The sequence below is a fragment of the Lipotes vexillifer genome, unplaced genomic scaffold (assembly GCF_000442215.2).
Source record: "Lipotes vexillifer unplaced genomic scaffold, Lipotes_vexillifer_v1.1 scaffold535, whole genome shotgun sequence".
Classification (NCBI taxonomy): Eukaryota; Metazoa; Chordata; class Mammalia; order Artiodactyla; family Lipotidae; genus Lipotes; species Lipotes vexillifer.
The window spans coordinates 1,058,935-1,076,124 of NW_006792756.1; the positions used below are offsets into that span (position 1 = coordinate 1,058,935).

Here is a 17,190-nt window from a genome sequence, read left to right on the forward strand (position 1 = left end):
TTCGGCAAATTCTTCATCTTGAGCTGGCAGGTCCTTGCCCCCAGGAAAGTTCCACAACCTTTCGCCAACACACAGCCACTGTGTGATCGAGAGTGAAAATTAATTTTAATTTCAGCCTATGAGAAATATAATTAGCAAGGGGAATCTGCTGCCAAAATAAATTATGCCCCTCATTTCCATATGGAAATGGATTTTTTTAATTACTCACCACTTTGCATTGAAATCTATTTGTATGGATAATTAGAGCTGACAAGTATGCCATTCTAAGGCACCCCCCCATTTTCCATTCCTTTGTTGATTCTTCATCCATCCCCTTCCAATTCAAAATTTCCCCTCTTGTGTCATTCGCTGCTCAGGGGTCATTAGCCCAGGAGAGCTGAAAAAACTCGTGTCTACAAGCCCAGTTCCTCTGATAAATACCCAAGAGGCCACATTTAGCATTTGCTGTTAAGCACTTAAAGCCCTAGAAAAGTTCTGACAAGGAGCTGACAGGTAGGACCTCAAGATGGTTTTTATTTTCCTTTTTAAATATGATACTTGGACAGAGGTGGTGATTAAGTCCCACCAAAGGCGTCAGAACAAGTAGGAAAGAGAAGCAGGGCATTAACACCCACAAACAGAAAACTTTTTTGCTACTCTTAAATAAAAATACAGTTTATGTGTATTTGGAATACTGCCTACCTAATTGCCAGACACCAAGAAAGATAACAGTAGTTCTGGGGGAGGTCTGGAAGGGATGACTGTGACAGGATGGCACACTGAAAACTTAAATTACAGCAATGAATAGGGGTCAGGAGTGCCCACTCTAAAACTGACATCCTTTTATAACCTTGAACAGATCACTAACCCTCTCTAAGCCTCTTCTCCTTTATCTCCAAGATGAGAACCTTATTGTAATCATTGGATTCTTCTGTTCAGAATTTCCTAGGCTGATGGAGATGATGATTCACCCACTTTCTAGCAGGTTAGCATGGCACCCCTTCAAGTTTAAAATTGGTTGATTTAGAAAAACCCAAAGGAAATACTATTTTACCTAACAGGTGTGGGAAAATATGGAGCATCCTGTCTTAGGTGTTGGAACGGCCTGAAAACGTAGATTTTCTTGATGCTTCTGTAAACGAGGATAGAAAGTTCCTGTTGGATTCTTAATGGCAATTAAGGTGTTTGGGTCTCCTTCCTTTTGGGTTTCTTGGTAGCTTTGTCACAAAGAGGTCAGTGAGCTAGGTGAACTTTGGAAGGCGAATAAGTAACTCGTTAGTCTTGATGATGCGCACAGAGCTTTTCCTCTCTGCCATCCATAAATACGAGAAATAGGGCTGGTTGATGTTGCTGGAGGTACTAACAAACAAGGCAGTGCTGGCAGCAGACGGCTGATGGGGAAGGAAAGTGATGAAGCGTGGCCTCTGGATATTCAGCCCTTAACACCCTCTCCTTTCAGGGTTCAGACAGTCATTGACATACTCCTGAGTGTCCCATCTCCTGGTTCTCAGTATGTACGGATTAAGCACCAATTACATTCTGACATTGGAACCATGGTCATGAAATGTAAATAATTGGTCTGATTCCATTAGTTATGAAAAATAAGAGGTTAAAAAGTAGAAAGCTAAGTCTAGCTCAAGGTCAGTTTACCAGCGTATGACTTTCTATATTGTAAGTATAAAATAATGGTTTCTTGGCATTCCACTCGAGCCCCCGAGCAAATCCACTGACAACCTCTAATGTCCCCCCACTGCGTTCATTGCACAGTTCATTATTATCGTTGGCTGTCCAGGTGACCGGCTGGGATGTATTTTCAAAGAGCTATTTAAGGTCATTCTGCCAAGGACCATAAGCTGTCTTGACCTTGTGGCCAAGTCTACACCGGCATAGTCCCATGGAAATTTGAGAATAACAAAGTTCCACCAAATGAACACAACTCTGAAACCAGATTTGCTGTGTTTGAATCCTAGTTCCACCGCTTGGACAATTGCTTATCTTGTCTGTTTCTTCAAGGCCCCTTATGTCCAAAACGGAGCTAACAATAGCACTTACCTCCTAGCATTGCAAGGTTAGGAGAGCATAGGTGTGAGGGGCTTAAAACAGCTCCTGCTGCATAGTAGTTAAATGTTGGCTGTTTTTATTATTATCGATATTGTTCATGATATTGTATTACTGCTGCTACTAGATTGGGAAGTAGGGAGCCTGGGTTTAGTGTTGGCATTTACATATGTTTAAGGAAACTTGCTGGATCTCAGAATTCTCATTTGTAAAATACTGTGACTTTATTAGATTCTTGCTGGAGTTCCATTTGGTACTCCAGCATTCAGCCTCTGGATATCCCAGCTGAAATGTAAGGCGGATGTTTTTGACCTGAAAAAAATCTAGGTAAATATATCACCCTTCTAGTTCACTGAGCACACATCATAGTCACCTCAAATTTCATTCTGGAAAGAACAACAGCAAAATAACATTTTCTTAGAGAGTTATACTCTAGGAAAAGGTCAACAGATCTAAGTGTATTTCTTTATTCTCATTAAAATAACTTGTGGTGGAGTCACTGTCCTTGGAAGAATTATGTTTCCTTAGACTTTAATTTTTCCCAGCAGCTCTGTGTTACTGACTTGGTTAAGTATTAAAAAGAACTATAGCTGTTATCTCGAAAATCTTATGTAGAATCAGGTACCCTATAACTTGCTTTCAGAGCTGGGGTTATATTTCTGAAAATATGCTCTTATAATTAAAACTTGTAATAAAGCCAAGTGATAGAGTAGGGGGAAATGAGTGAAGAAAATATGTGTATATATATACACACACTCACACATGCACACCCACATGTTTGTTATAGAATGTACCAATATTCTGAGGATTACACAATCGATTTAATATAACACATAGGAACTCACAGTGTTTCCTTGTTACTGCAGATAAAAGAGGCAAATGAACAGTTGCAAGAGGATGAAGAAGATACAGTTGCAGATTCTGCATTTCAGAGCCATACCATAGGTAAAAATTCATGTCTCAATATGCCTTTAACTGAGATGTTTTCTACATGCGTCCTTATTTCAGACACGGTGTGTTCCTAAAGGTCATGTCTTATGCCCACCTCTACCAGGACTGGGTCTTAACTTCTCATGCATGATAACCTTTATCTTCTTAGGCATTGGAAGCCACCATAAAATAAGTGGGTCAAAGCAGGACCTATGAAGAAAACATAGGTATTTGCAAAGGAACGCAATGCCAACTGATAAGTGAGTCCTTGTCAATATGAAGTGAAAATGATACTGAGTGTAAATAATTTCTCTCTGTGGAAAAAATCAACGTTGAATTGATCCAGTTTCTATAACTGTCTCAGGAAGCACTACTATTGGTTAGAAGTGTGGAGTGGTAGCTTTCTTATATTGAATATTTTTTAAATTGGATATGTTTTACACATAGAACTAAATAGATTAAGTATATATGGCTTGCCAAAATCACCTCCTCATTTTCTTCATCGTTTCTGTTAGAACCCTGATTATAGGTAGTCCTTTCTCAGAGATACCTTTGCTTTGTCAGCTCTGTCCTAAAATTTTACATGAGCCCACGTTGAAGGAACTCAGGTTTCTAACACAAAGGGATTTTGCTTACCCGTTTCCAGCAGCCAGGAAGTAGCTGGTAATAGAGTAGCTGTCTGCGACGGTGGTCCTTGTCAGGAGATAGAAGACGTGATAACTTTAACAGCTCTGGGCCACCGTGGACATTTGCAAAATCAGTTGTTCTTTGGGCTCTAAAAAATAGCTGTGAAATGTAAGCATGCTGATTATTTAGTTTTACACAAAACATCAAGGCATGAGAGAATCATTTTTTCAAATCACATTTGGGTGTAGTAGACAGTACTGAATACCATCCTCTAGGACATGACAGCCCTTCAGCTTTCTGGTTGCCGGTATAATCAGTATGCACGGCTCCTGCCCTTTCCCTGGAGTACCTTTAGCTGCCAACTCTCAGTATCTCACCACTCCTAGAGCCATGTTGGTATGTTTTGCGGCTGGTTTTCCAGCTTACCCAGCTGCCTTCTCCCAACTATAATTTACAGTTTATCTCAGAGAGTTATCATACCCTCACAGCTTAATGAGACTGGCACACCATTATTATTCTTTTCTGTTGTAATTGGGAATACAAAAGTCTTAACAAATAGCTGGATGAGTGGAGTCTGAATGAGAGTATTATTCCAGAAAGACATCCTTTAGTACAGTTAGTTGTCAGTGGTAACTGACAGTAAAATGTCAGTTGTACAGTTGTCTGTAAAATGCTTAAATTAGTGTCAGTTCTGTGTAGTTAGCTAATGCGCAAGTTAAATATTGTTCAGCACCCTTCAAACATGGCTATGAAAAGCCCCACTGAGTCATCATTTTTCCATAATGAGGTATTCTTGGGCCTGTACAATAACATATATAAAGTTAGAGGCTGAATTTTCGAGAGAGAGCTATAGTAATCTGCTTATTTTTTTTATAGGCTAGCAATTCTTTAGATCTGTACTGTTTGACATGATAGCCATTAGTCACACGTAGTTATTTCAGGTTCAATTTAAATGCATGAAAACTACAGAAAATTAAAAATTCAGTTCCTCAATTGCACTAGCCACATTTTAAGTACTCAGTGGCCACATATTCTGTATGGCCTCTTTTTCCATCATCACACAAAGTTCTGCTGGAAAGTACTGGTTTAGATTACTCTTAAGGAAGTAAATTTGGACTCTGTTTCTGTTTCACATAATTGTAGACTCATCTCCTCAAACTGGTGGAGAACTATCCAAACAAGCTGCTCCTGGCAGCAAGTAACAACAACAAAACTGACTAGCCATGACTTAAGGAATAAAGTCATTGAGTCATCTTATATAATTAAAAGTCTGGAGGAAGGGAAACGTAAAAGAGAAGCAGCAGCTCAACAATTCTGTCTGAAACCCTGTTTTTTGGTCCTCATGCTTGTCACTTCTGGTTGCAAATTAATTCCCACCACTCTAGGCATCCCAGCTACATTTGGGACACAAAGTACAAGGAAAAGTAAAAATTCCTTCAGAATCACCGCCCCGCACCGTAGACTTCATGTTACATGTCATCAGTGAGAACCAGATCATGAAGCCAATCTTAGGTGCAAGGGATGCTGGGAAAGTCAGTATGTTGCTTCCCAGCATCTACTGCATGAGGTAGCAGAGAGAAGAGGGTTGAAAGTGTTCCCTGAGTTAGCGAATCAGTATTACCACAGGCCTTTTAAAAAGTTCATCCAGGGCTTCCCTGGTGGCGCAGTGGTTGAGGGTCCGCCTGCCGATGCAGGGGACACAGGTTCGTGCCCCGCTCCGGGAAGATCCCACATGCTGCGGAGCGGCTGGGCCCGTGAGCCATGGCCGCTGAGCCTGCGCGTCCGGAGCCTGTGCTCCGCAGTGGGAGAGGCCGCGGCGGTGAGAGGCCTGTGTACCGCAAAAAAAAAAAAAAAAAATTTCACCATTTTAAGGCTTAGGGAGACCCCACAAATATGATAATTTAGTGATAGGGAGAGAATTTCCACAATCTAGCAGCCTTACTAGTTGCTTGCTTAATGTGTTCTAGTGAATTAAGCATTTAGAAGTCAATATTTATGATAGCCTTTTTTTTTTCTGGCAAAATGACCATAAACAGAATTTATAGAAAATACTTTTTCTTTTAAAATACTTGCATATTCAATAAAGGTTTGTTGATTTCACCACACTAAGTATTCTTTGATTTTTGCTTTTCTGTTTTGTTTTGTTTTGTTTTTACATAGCCACTCCAGCTTTCTTTGATTACTGTTAGCATGGTGTGTCATTTTCTATCCTTTTACTTTTATTTGTATGCTTATATTTAAAGTGGCTTCCTTTTAGGCAGCATATAGTTGGGTCTTGCTCTTTTATCGAACCTAACAATCTGCCTTTTATTTGAACTAGTCATTTTCTTTAAAAAATTACGTTTACTTAAAAAAAAAAAAAAAAAAGTTCATCCATTTCAAGGCTGAGCGAGACTCAACAAATCGAGTGGCTATTTATCTTTATTGCACAAAAATAACTGAAAAAATATTTTTTTAGCACCTTGCGAATCCCAACGTTCTTCATTTTGTCTAGACTAAGTGTTATCACATATCCTGCCAATATTTATAACCATAGGATATTTCCAGTCACAGCAACTGAGCAAATCTAAATATGGCCTTCTAACCAAACAGCAGCTAGTATCTTTGACAAAGAACAACAATCAGAAAATCTGTGAATTTGAATGTTTGCATTTCTGTGGTTAAGGATAATCGTGTCGGCTTAATCAAAATGGTATGAGTTGATTACAAGACAGGACGCTGTTAACTAAACCTGCTCTATATTGAAATTCAAGATTCATGAAATAAGTTAAATAATGCAACTAGATTCTTTTCTTTCAAATTGCCCTAACAAATGTCAGACTTTCATGTTAATAAGCAACAAGCAAATGACTAGGCTAGCCTACACAAATGATCACCAACACCAATTGTTCTTTCTTGCTATTTAACTGTAATAGATTCACCCAGTGTATTACACTAATTATCTAATAGGATTAAATGGTCAGTAGGAATTCAAATGACATTGTCTCATATTAAAAACATCGGCCAGTGATAGCATCAAAAATAATCTCCTAAGAGGAGACGGGATTTGGAAATTCCTTTAAAGAGGAAGAAATGTCTTCTAAGGAGTTTGAGGAAGAAATCAAGCTGAATTAAATGATAACCAAGAAAACAAGGCTGCTTGGTAGACTCTCGTGAAGGGAAGGATGCATGGTATTTTCCCAGATCTAAAGAGTTGTTACCGAATGCAAGTTTGTGTGCCCAAAGCACAGTGAATGACATTCATAGTAAAAATAAAATTTCACATATCTCAGAAAGCTAATCAGACTTTCACAGCTTTTTGAGTGGAAGGCCATTTGAGTGAAAGGTCACAGTTTGAATAGCGTGCTGACATATGTGGCTTAATTGTGGCAAGAGTGAGCTACTGATCATCAAAACAAATGGGAATGGGAAGTACAAATGTTCTCAGTAACAACTTTGATATTCAATAGAGAATGTTCTGGTGACTTGTAACAGACTGGCTCGGAACTGGAAACCACTTAGATAATAATACCTGTGGATGAGGAATCAGATAGAGTGGTTTTCCAGAATTTGGATCCGCATGAATACTTCCCAGGGTGACAATACTTCTGCATTTCCAAATATACAAATGACACCTGAGAGGTACTATAGGGTAATAGCTTGGGCAAGGAGGTTTCTATTGTGGCTGCACTGAGTTCACCCATCTATAACTACAAGCGCCGAACTTCAAAGGGGGGGGTTTGCATCTGGCAGCCCGAAATATAAATCCCACCTGTCATGAAGGTAGACCTGTGGAAACAGGACCATGTGGTTCTTTCTGACCAAGGACTGGAACTAGTAATATTAGTTTCCATCCATTGAGTATCTCCTATGTACAAAGCCCTGTGCTTGGAACATTACATGTCATCCTTCTTGTGTCTCACTCCCTTGTGGCTGGTTCTCTGTTTTCGTCATCTGTCAGCTTGTTCCTTATGAGTGCTTCCTTCTAAATACCAGAGGCAGGCATGAGATAAGGCTTTGGTGGAGATTTCCAGATTTGTGAGCATAGTGAATCATAGTCTGTGACTCCCTCAGGAGCTTTTTTACTCCTGTAAAATATTTGCTCTATAGATTGCACTAAGGAGCTGAGTTCTCTTTAGTTCAACAAGCCCATGTTGAGCATCTTCTCCCAGCCATGCCCTGTGTGAGAAGCCAAAGATACAGAGATGAATAAGACACAGTACGCATATTCTATGAACTCCAGTTCAGTAGGGAAACAGAGAAGCAAACAAATAATTCTGATGCAGTGTAATCACAGATAAGTTAGAGGCATGCTCTCCATACATATGAGTACACAGGGCAGAGTGTGGATGAATCCACTTTGGTGAATCCAGAAGTGTTGATGTTCATGAACAGGAAAAGGCAAGAGTGAGACAGAGATACTGAAGTTTAAGAGTGTTTGCCATTTATACCAGTGGCTCCCAAACTCTGCAACACATCAGAATCCTCTGGGAAGGCTCTAAAAATGCTGATGCCCAGGTCACACCCCATAACAATTAAATCACAAGGTCTAGGGAGTGGAGCCAGGTATTAGTATTCTGTAAAGATCCCCAGGTGATTCCAATGTGCAGCAGAGTTTGGGAACCACTTTCCTAAGGGGTAGGATTTCATCAGCAAAGGTGACAGAGATTTCCTTCAAATCATGGTAAGCAGCGTAATCAGAGACCTGGAGATAGGAATATATATGGCACACTGTAGGGAAGGGGGTCAGCAGAGGACCAGCCTGGCTAGAGCAGAGGGTAAGCTTTGAGGACGAGGTACAGACAGAGGGGTTTTGTGGGATGGGACCGGATTGTGGAGACCCTGAAAGCCAAGCTTAGGTGTTTGAACTTAATCCTACAGACAATACATAGACAGTGGAAAATTGTTTTAAAAGACCAACACGATAAGAAGTGGCCATCCAGTCACTATGATGCTCATGCTTAGACTTTTAAAATAAAAACATATTTTCATTTTCTCTCCTTTAGCCTTGGACCAACCAGATGCACTAGTCACCATACTGGTTCCTCACAAGTGGTGTGCCGTGATGAGTAGAGTCACGCATTCGTGTAAAAGGATGGATTATTTCAGGGTTGCCAAAGGGCTCCCTGCCCCAAAAGAACTCTCCTGGAAATCTATCAGGGTATACCTAAATGTCCTACCCGTGGGTAACTCCTTTGGGTACAAGTGCTCATGTCTCTTGTTATAATTACAGCCGGTGTTTGGGAAGGGTACCCACTGAGTGTCACTGACAGACAATCTCAGTGTGTCTCTCACATTAGCACCAGCAAGACCCTATAAGGGCGGTGCTCTTCAGACAGAGATCTCAGCTGTGAGGGAAGAGGCAGACATGAAGCCCTAGGGGGTGACACTAATTAATCCACGTGCTAGTAGGGGAAAGGGCCCACTGAACAGGTGGTAAGTGGCTATGTTAAATAAGCTTCGTCTTTTTTTCCCCCACATTTTCCCAAGGCCTATTGCTCTAAAATACATGGTTGGGGAATCTGAAATAGCTGTAGAGAGACCTCATTTTGTACAGTTCCCTCAATTTCTTAAAAGACAGTTAATCCACTTAAGGTAAATATAAGACTGTGTGTGTGACTTATGGCAAAGGAAGGAAGAGGTGGAGGTCAAAACAAAGTCAAACAACAGAGCGCCTCAGCCTCTGAACCAGAAAACTGCCAACGTGACAGAAAGTTCTGAAAGAAGACGATGTCATATATTATACCAATACTCACTCTTTATCAAGAGCTTTCTATATGCTAGGCACTGGCCAAAGTGCTGGTATGTATGTTGCCTTGTTTTATCCTCACGTCAGCCCTGCAAACTAAGGACTGTGGTCACCCTTTTGCAGATGAGGAAATGTACGTCCTGAAAGGTTATGTATGTTGCTCAGCACTATGACTGGTATGGAGTGGAGCCATCATCCAGTGCTTAGTCCACAGCTGTGAGGTCAAGTTAAATAAACCCCCAAGAATGCTAAATGATGACTAGGTACTTTATTTGGTCACCTTGCAGGCATCAGAGACCAAGAATCCCTTTAGTAGATTGCTTGATCAGGGGTTGCAAACTCAACCAAGCCCCTGGGTCAATGAGTGAGATGGGCTGGACTTGACATTCACAGGCACACACTGTACGAATGATGGGAGTCTTGAGACGTGGAGAGAACACAGCCCATTCTAGGGGAGCAGCTGCTTGCCAGTTCCAGTTGTCACCGTAGAAGAAGGCTGGCCCTAAGTAGCCACATATTTCCATTTCTCACCAGAAGCCAAAAGCCTAGATTTTTATGTAACATATGACACTTTTGAAAATCTGGGCCTAGTTTTCAAAAAAGTAAATCTTCAGAGACTTCCTTTTATCTGGCAATATTTCGAATTAGGATTTCAAAATCCTTTCACACCTAAGATGCCACACCTAAGAGCATAGAATATAATATTAAAATATACGTATTTTCTTAAACGCATGGTTGAGCTTCAGGCAAAAAATTGATCAAAGGCTGGGGACAGCAAGAAAGTTTGAATGCAGAGGGGAGAGAGTACCCCTTGCCCCAGGGGTACGTACTAGTCTCTGGTGACCTCGAACTAGGGTGACCAACTGTTCTAGTTTGACTTTGACTTTCTTGGTTTTAGCACTGAAAGTCCCTCATCCCAGGAAACCCCTCAGAACCTGGACATACTGGAACAAGTTGGTCCAAGTTGGACTCTACCTGGAGCCTGGTGTTAAAGAGCTAAGCTGTTGGCCTAATGAAAGCCTAGGGCCTGAGCAGGGTGAAATGTTACATCAAAAACACCCCTTCCTCATCCAGCATAAAGCTGAATTCCCAAGAGCAGTGGTGACAAACGTACCCCACGGAGGAAGACAGTGGGAATAAGCTCCTGACTCAGCCTCAACTCTGTCTCAACTCTAGCTGGAAAAAAAAAAAAAGAGAAGGAAAAACATGTCTCCTCTGAAGATTCTGAGTCATTAGCTCACACTCATGTGGGTCAGGGAATTAATTCAGTCTCTCTTTGTGTCCCCTGAGTCCCCCAGCTTGACAAACGTTTTTTAAATTTTTATTTATTTATATTTTTAAATTTTGGGCTGCATTGGGTGTTGGTTGCTGCGCGTGGGCTTTCTCTAGTTGCGGCGAGCGGGGGCTACTCTTCATTGCGGTGCGCAGGCTTCTCATTGTGGTGGCTTCTCGTTGCAGAGCACGGGCTCTAGGCGCGCCGGCTTCAGTAGTTGTGGCACATGGGCTCAGTAGTTGTGGCTCGCAGGCTCAGTAGTTGTGGCTCACAGGCTCAGTAGTTGTGGCTCACAGGCTCTAGAACGCAGGCTCAGTAGTTGTGGCGCATGGACTTAGTTGCTCCACATCATGTGGGATCTTTCCAGACCAGGGCTTGAACCGCTGCATTGGCAGGTGGATTCTTAATCACTGCACCACCAGGGAAGTCCAAGCTTGACAATTTTAAATGGTCCGAGGTGTGAGTTTAAATATTCCAGAGAAGAACTGGGAGAGGGAATAGATGAAGCAAGAATGGCAGAATATTAATATTTTAAAGCTGGGCAATGGGTATATGAGGATACATTACACTGTTTGAGAATATTGGAAATTTATCATAATGAAAAATTTAAAAAGAAAAAAACACAGATTCAGGGTGGTAGTACTCTCAGGAATCTGGCAGAACCCAACTCAAATCCTCTCTTGCACCCACTCTAAAATTTGCATACAGATAAAGTTCTAAGGAAAATTAACTCAGAATAAAACACCACTAAAGACATGAGGAGAAAAAAATGACTTCATTAGTCAGTATCAAAAAAAAAAAAAAAACAAAGCTATAGAATGAGGCCTGCAAAGACTGCAGAATTGGAAATTATCCAATAGAGGATATAAACCAAAGATATTTAATGCATTTAAACAAAAATGGAAATGAAAGTTAACAAAGGAACAAACAGATGAGCAGTCAAATTTCAAAAAAGGACACAACAGAACTTCAGAAAAATTAAATGTTGTCAGAATAGTATTTATCATCACTGAAGAGAGAATTACTGAACTAGAAGATAGAATTGAAAAAGTACACAAAAATGTGTCATAGAGGGCCAAGAACATGGATAACATGAAAGAGAGGTTAAATTAAGTAAAAGGTGATGAAATCCACATGCATCTAATTGTAGCTGCTGAAGCAGAGAATAGAATGAACAGGAAAGACACAGTTTTAAAAGTGTCAGTGGCTGAGAATTTTGTAGAATTGAAGAAAGTTACCAACCCCCAGATTCAGGAAGCCAAATTAGTTCCAAGCAGGGTAAATAAAAGGAAATATACACTTAAGGATAGTGAGTTTTTTCCCTTCGGATATGTATCCAGAAGTGGGATTGCTAGACTGCATGATAGTTCTATTTGGAAATAAAATCACTGTCTCAGTTAGCTGCACCATTATTCACAATAGCCAAGATATTGGTCTGTTGATAGATGACGGGTAAAGAATTCATGGTATATATGTATGTATGTATATGTGTGTGTGTATAGATGTGTGTGTGCACATATGTATAGTTTTATAGTCTGCACGTAGTACTCACTTTTATTTATATAGTCTTACCACACTATTGTTTAGTTTTGCTTATTATACAAATAGCATCATACTGTAAATATTCTACTACAACTGGCTTTATTTCAGTCAACGTTGTTTTCGCGCTGAATCAACGATGGTCCCTGCAGTTGTAGTTCATTAATTTTCACTGCTGTACGGTCTTCCAGAGCAGAAAAAGTTCGAATTTTATTTACTCTTTCTACTGTTGATAAATATTTGGGTTGTTTTCCATTTTTTGCAATTATGACAATGTTGCTAGGGTCACCATGGTGGTATATATTCCCTGATATAGTTGCCAAGGGTTTTTCTAGAGCCAGGCCTTTCAAACTTTTTTGACTAGTATCCACAGTAGTAACTTTTTACATCATAAACCAGTACACCTCTGCACATGTGCCTATACATGAATGTAATTCAGTGGTACATTTTTTTTTTTTTTTTTTTTTTTACTACAAAAACAAATTTAAAAATCACAGCCAATGAATGAGTAGCATGAAATCCAACAATGGGTTACCTTATGGAGGGGAAGTAGTGAGAGAAGCATCTAGTGGAAGGGGTGCAAGAGTGGCTTGAAAACACTGAGTTGTTGACCTCAGAATTGGGGCGGACCCAACGCATCACAAGGGTCCTTAAGAGTAGAAGGAAGAAGCAGAAGAGGGCTCGAGAAAAAGACATTTCTACAGAAACAGGGTCAGAAAGGCACATTCATAATAAAAGAGATGCATTTGTGATCAAAGAAACCCACATTAAAAATGACACTTAGATCCTGTTTTTTATCTATCACATTGGAAAAGCTTAAAAAGTTTTAAGACAGGGCTTGCCTGGTGGCGCAGTGGTTGAGAGTCCGCCTGCCGATGCAGGGGACGTGGGGTCGTGCCCCGGTCCGGGAGGATCCCACATGCCGCGGAGCGGCTGGGCCCGTGAGCCGTGGCCGCTGGGCCTGCGCGTCTGGAGCCTGTGCCCCACAACAGGAGAGGCCACAGCAGTGAGAGGCCGGCGTACCACAAAAAAAAAAAAAAAAAAAAATGTTTTAAGACAAACTTTGTTGACAAGGATGTGAGGAAAGAGGCATTGTTACATACTAAGGTGAGAGGGTACTAGTACAATCTCTATGGATGAGAATTTGGCAATATCTAATAAAAGTCATACATACTTAATGGTATTAAATAGCAATTCCAATCAAATAATTTATCCTATAGACATACTTGCACATATGAAAAATAATGCATGCCCCAAAGCATTGTTTATAGTAATAGGAAAAAATCACAAGTGAACCAAATGTCCATTAATAGGGTACTAGTCAAATGAATTCCGAAAATGGAATATTATACAGCTGTAAAAAAGAAATCAGGAAGATCTTTACTGATAAGGAACAATTTCTGAGGTACATTATTAAATGAGAAAAGCCAGGAGCATAATAGTACCTATAGTATGCTTGATTTTTTTAAAAGGGAGAAAGGACTATAACACACATACGTATATAGTAAAAATTTAAATGCAAGTGTAAATATGATCATACACGCACACACACACACAAGTGCACACACACACACAATTGTTGGCATGAAGAGAACTGAAACACAAGAGACCAGTACTATTGGTTGCCTCAGGAGAGCAGACCTGAGTGTAAAGGACGCAAGAATGAGAGAGTATTTTCAATATATGCTGTTTTGTGTCTCTTTAATTCTGCAATCTTATGTAATACCTTTTTAAAAAATAAAATAAATATTAAAGATTGTGCCTAAAAAGAAAAAACCACTGAGTTGTTAAGGTGGGTTGTGGGTATCCTTTTATGATCATGATGATTTAAGTGTAACTATTTGTTGTATGCACTCCTGCTCATAGTATATTTCACATTTGTTTTAAAAAGATAAAAACTAAAGTACCATCCAAAACAAAACATGTGCGTGGGCTGAATGGGCCTTCCATTTGCCTGGCTGATCTATGCCATCTACCCGCCACCTCCCATCCTCTTCCTGTCTGCCCTCTGACTAGCTCATTAGTATCTCCAGAAGCGAGGTCAGCCAAGAGAAGAAAGAAAAGGAAAGGGACGTGTCCTGACCAGAGATATAAAGTTACATCAGCAATTCTGAAGCCCATCGGGCGTCAGAGGAGTAACTTAGAAACAGAGGTTGTGGGCAGCTCTTGAATTGTAATCTCTTTGTCGTCCACGTTACCACAGATAGTTCCAGGTTGATCAGACATTACAGATAGGTTGAACTGTCTGTACCTTAAGTACTGCTAAAACCAGCAGTTTTTTTGTTTGTTTGTTTTTGTTTTTTGCGGTATGCGGGCCTCTCACTGTTGTGGCCTCTCCCATTGCGGAGCACAGGCTCCGGACACGCAGGCTCAGCAGCCATGGTTCACGGGACCAGCCGCTCCGCGGCATGTGGGATCTTCCCGGACCGGGGCACAAACCCATGTCCTCTGCATCGGCAGGTGGACTCTCAGCCACTGTGCCACCAGGGAAGCCCACCAGCAGTTCTTCTTAATCCTGAAGGTAATAAAAAATTAGTAACAGAGAAGCAGCAGTGATTTAAAAAAAAAAAAAAATTTGCCGGAAAGGAGTTTGTAGCTTTTCAGAAGCCTGTAATCAAGCCTGGAAGGAATGCGCTGTCCTGACTGTAAGAACTCAATCATATATACTTAATGAAAAACCGTCTCAATTAAGGTGATCTGCGCACTCGGTCCACTGGGATTCCCCATGATGTGTCCATTAAGTCTGGCACATTCAAGGAAACACTTTAGCTTGAGACAGGTGTAACAAGCACTAGATCGGGTAAGGGCTATGGCAGATTGTGGTAACAAAAATTGAGTTGTGTAATGAAACATGCACCTGAGGGGGAATAGAAGGAGGAATAGTGATCTTGGGAACAGGATGCTCTTGACTCGAATGAATCCTTATTCAAGAAACATGCTAGAGAAAAAGAAAATGGATATAAAGAAAGTAAAGCATTGCAGTAAATCTGTTAACAACACGGGGCTGATCTGGGCACTTTTTAATGAGTCACAGACATGCAACTGGGGCTTAACTGCTTCGAAAGAAACACCTTCATTTTTGAAAATGGTTGTGCCTGAGAAAATGACCTATCAATGTCAGTCTTAATTTCTTTCATCAGCCCATTGATAGAATTCCAGAAGAGTCATTTAGCAAATCTTCTTATCAGTGGTACAGTGCCTGCTCCTCTCATTTTGTGCAGGATCAGATTAAAGGATGATGTTTGCTTTATCTTTGCTTTGCCACCCTGGTGCCGCAAAAAGCTTTTCAGGAAAGGGGAAGAATACTGAGAGGTTACCAGGTTATGAAACATTGTCACAGCCAAGCCAGGAACATTGAATCAATTTCCAATATGTTTCTTATGTAGCTAAAACCTATACTCTGGAGATGTTATTGTTTGATTATAAAAGCAAGAGGAATTTGAAGAGAGACTTTCATGCCAGTGTGATAAACAGTCTCTGCCTGTAACTCAATTGTGTCAACTCCCAGGAGGGGAAATATGCTTTAAGGTGACTTTCTGCTCATTTGAAACTCAGCGGTGTGCTTTGCATTCAGAGCCTGCTCGGAAGGAATCCTGTGTGTATGAGAACACATTTGGAGTGGGCAACGGCTGCCCTGCTTTCAAATGAGTGGATTGCATTTCCAAAGATGTCATTTCCCCTCGCCATGAACCCAGTCATCAGAATGTTTCCAGGATGTCAAAAGTATGTGTGCATAATTCTCCTTTCAAACAGGTCTCCTTCCTGTGTGATTCATACTTTTAAAAATGAAAGTACCTCTCGTATGCTGGGTTATGATTGAATCCACTTTTAAAAAGAGAAATAAGATAAGGGGGAAGCTGTGCACTAAGGAAACGAATGGGCTGGGGTCCAGAGTCCATTCTACAGCTTAGTGCAAACTGCTGCATCTCTGTTTCCTCAGTTATCAGATGAAGGACTTATTCCAGTTGCTCTCTTATGTTTTTTCTGGCCCGAAGTTCTAACACTCTTTGAGGGAGGAGGGTATATCTGAACTTGCAAATACACTTCCATGTCAAGTTCCCAGCTCCTGTGTATCTGTGGGAAGACAGGGGTTTCAATCCCAGGACCTGAGTAAACTTGAAAAGTTGCAAATCTTATCCAGTGATTTCTGGGCAGGACTTAGACCTCATTCATAACAGTAATGTCACCACCGTGCATTTGCCTAGAGTTTTGCATTTTTGAGAGTGCTTCATTGATCCCCTCAACAGAGTCTCCCCGCCTGGGGTTTGCAGTCACATAAGCCGACTTCCCGTTCCCCCTTTGCCACCTAACAGATGCTGTGACCTGGAGCAAGTTCCTGAACCTCTCTCTCTCTCCTTCCCTCGTGTGCCAAATGGAGATCATAACAAGACCTACTTTGAAATATTGTTGGGAGGTTTGAGTTTTTTGCATACGAGTGCTTGACACCATGCCAGGAGTTAGCAAGAGCTCCATTTTGGCCTTCTTTGTTGTTATTATGAAGGATATGGATAAAGTGTAGATAGTATGGATATCAGCTAGCTTTCTTTCTTTCCTTCCTCCCTCCCTTCCTGCCTTCCTTCCTTTCTTTCTTTCTGTTTTCTAGCTGTACTCATAGCTGTGAGTTATTGCAGTGAAAGGTTACACAGCAAAACCAGCAAAGGGAAATGTCCCGTGGGGCAGCATCGGGAGGTAACTGGGCCCAGGGTCCTCTTCCAGGAAAGTCACATAGGACACGCTAAACTCCCCCAATGACAAGCGATGACAACACATGTGAAATGCTAACTACCTGAGCTCGTGAGCGACTCAGAGCCCAGGATTTTTACAGTCACCATCTTGCCTCACGCCTTCAAAATTCCCAGTTCCCCAGAAGGGAGGCCATTGTTCAGCATAAACCACACTTGTTTGCACAAACCATTCAGGCGTAGTAACTCTTATCAGTTAAGGTGGTGGGAACCCTCTCAAAATTCAGGTTCCCAGCTGCCAGTAAAGGGCCCACCTTGCAAGAGGACCTTTCTAAGCGTCAGCACTCTCAGGCCCGCTGTGAAAATTCTTCCCT

The 17,190-nt window shown here is 41.1% G+C and overlaps 1 protein-coding gene across 1 annotated transcript in view; it reads left to right on the top strand.

The window, feature by feature from the left end:
• Positions 1 to 17,190, top strand: part of NCKAP5 (NCK associated protein 5) — an 876,414-nt gene that overhangs the window by 826,361 nt on the left and 32,863 nt on the right. The window contains exon 14 of the mRNA XM_007465897.1: positions 2,904 to 2,982. Within this exon, the coding sequence (XP_007465959.1) occupies positions 2,904 to 2,982 (79 nt within the window). The remainder of the gene's footprint in view (positions 1 to 2,903; positions 2,983 to 17,190) is intronic.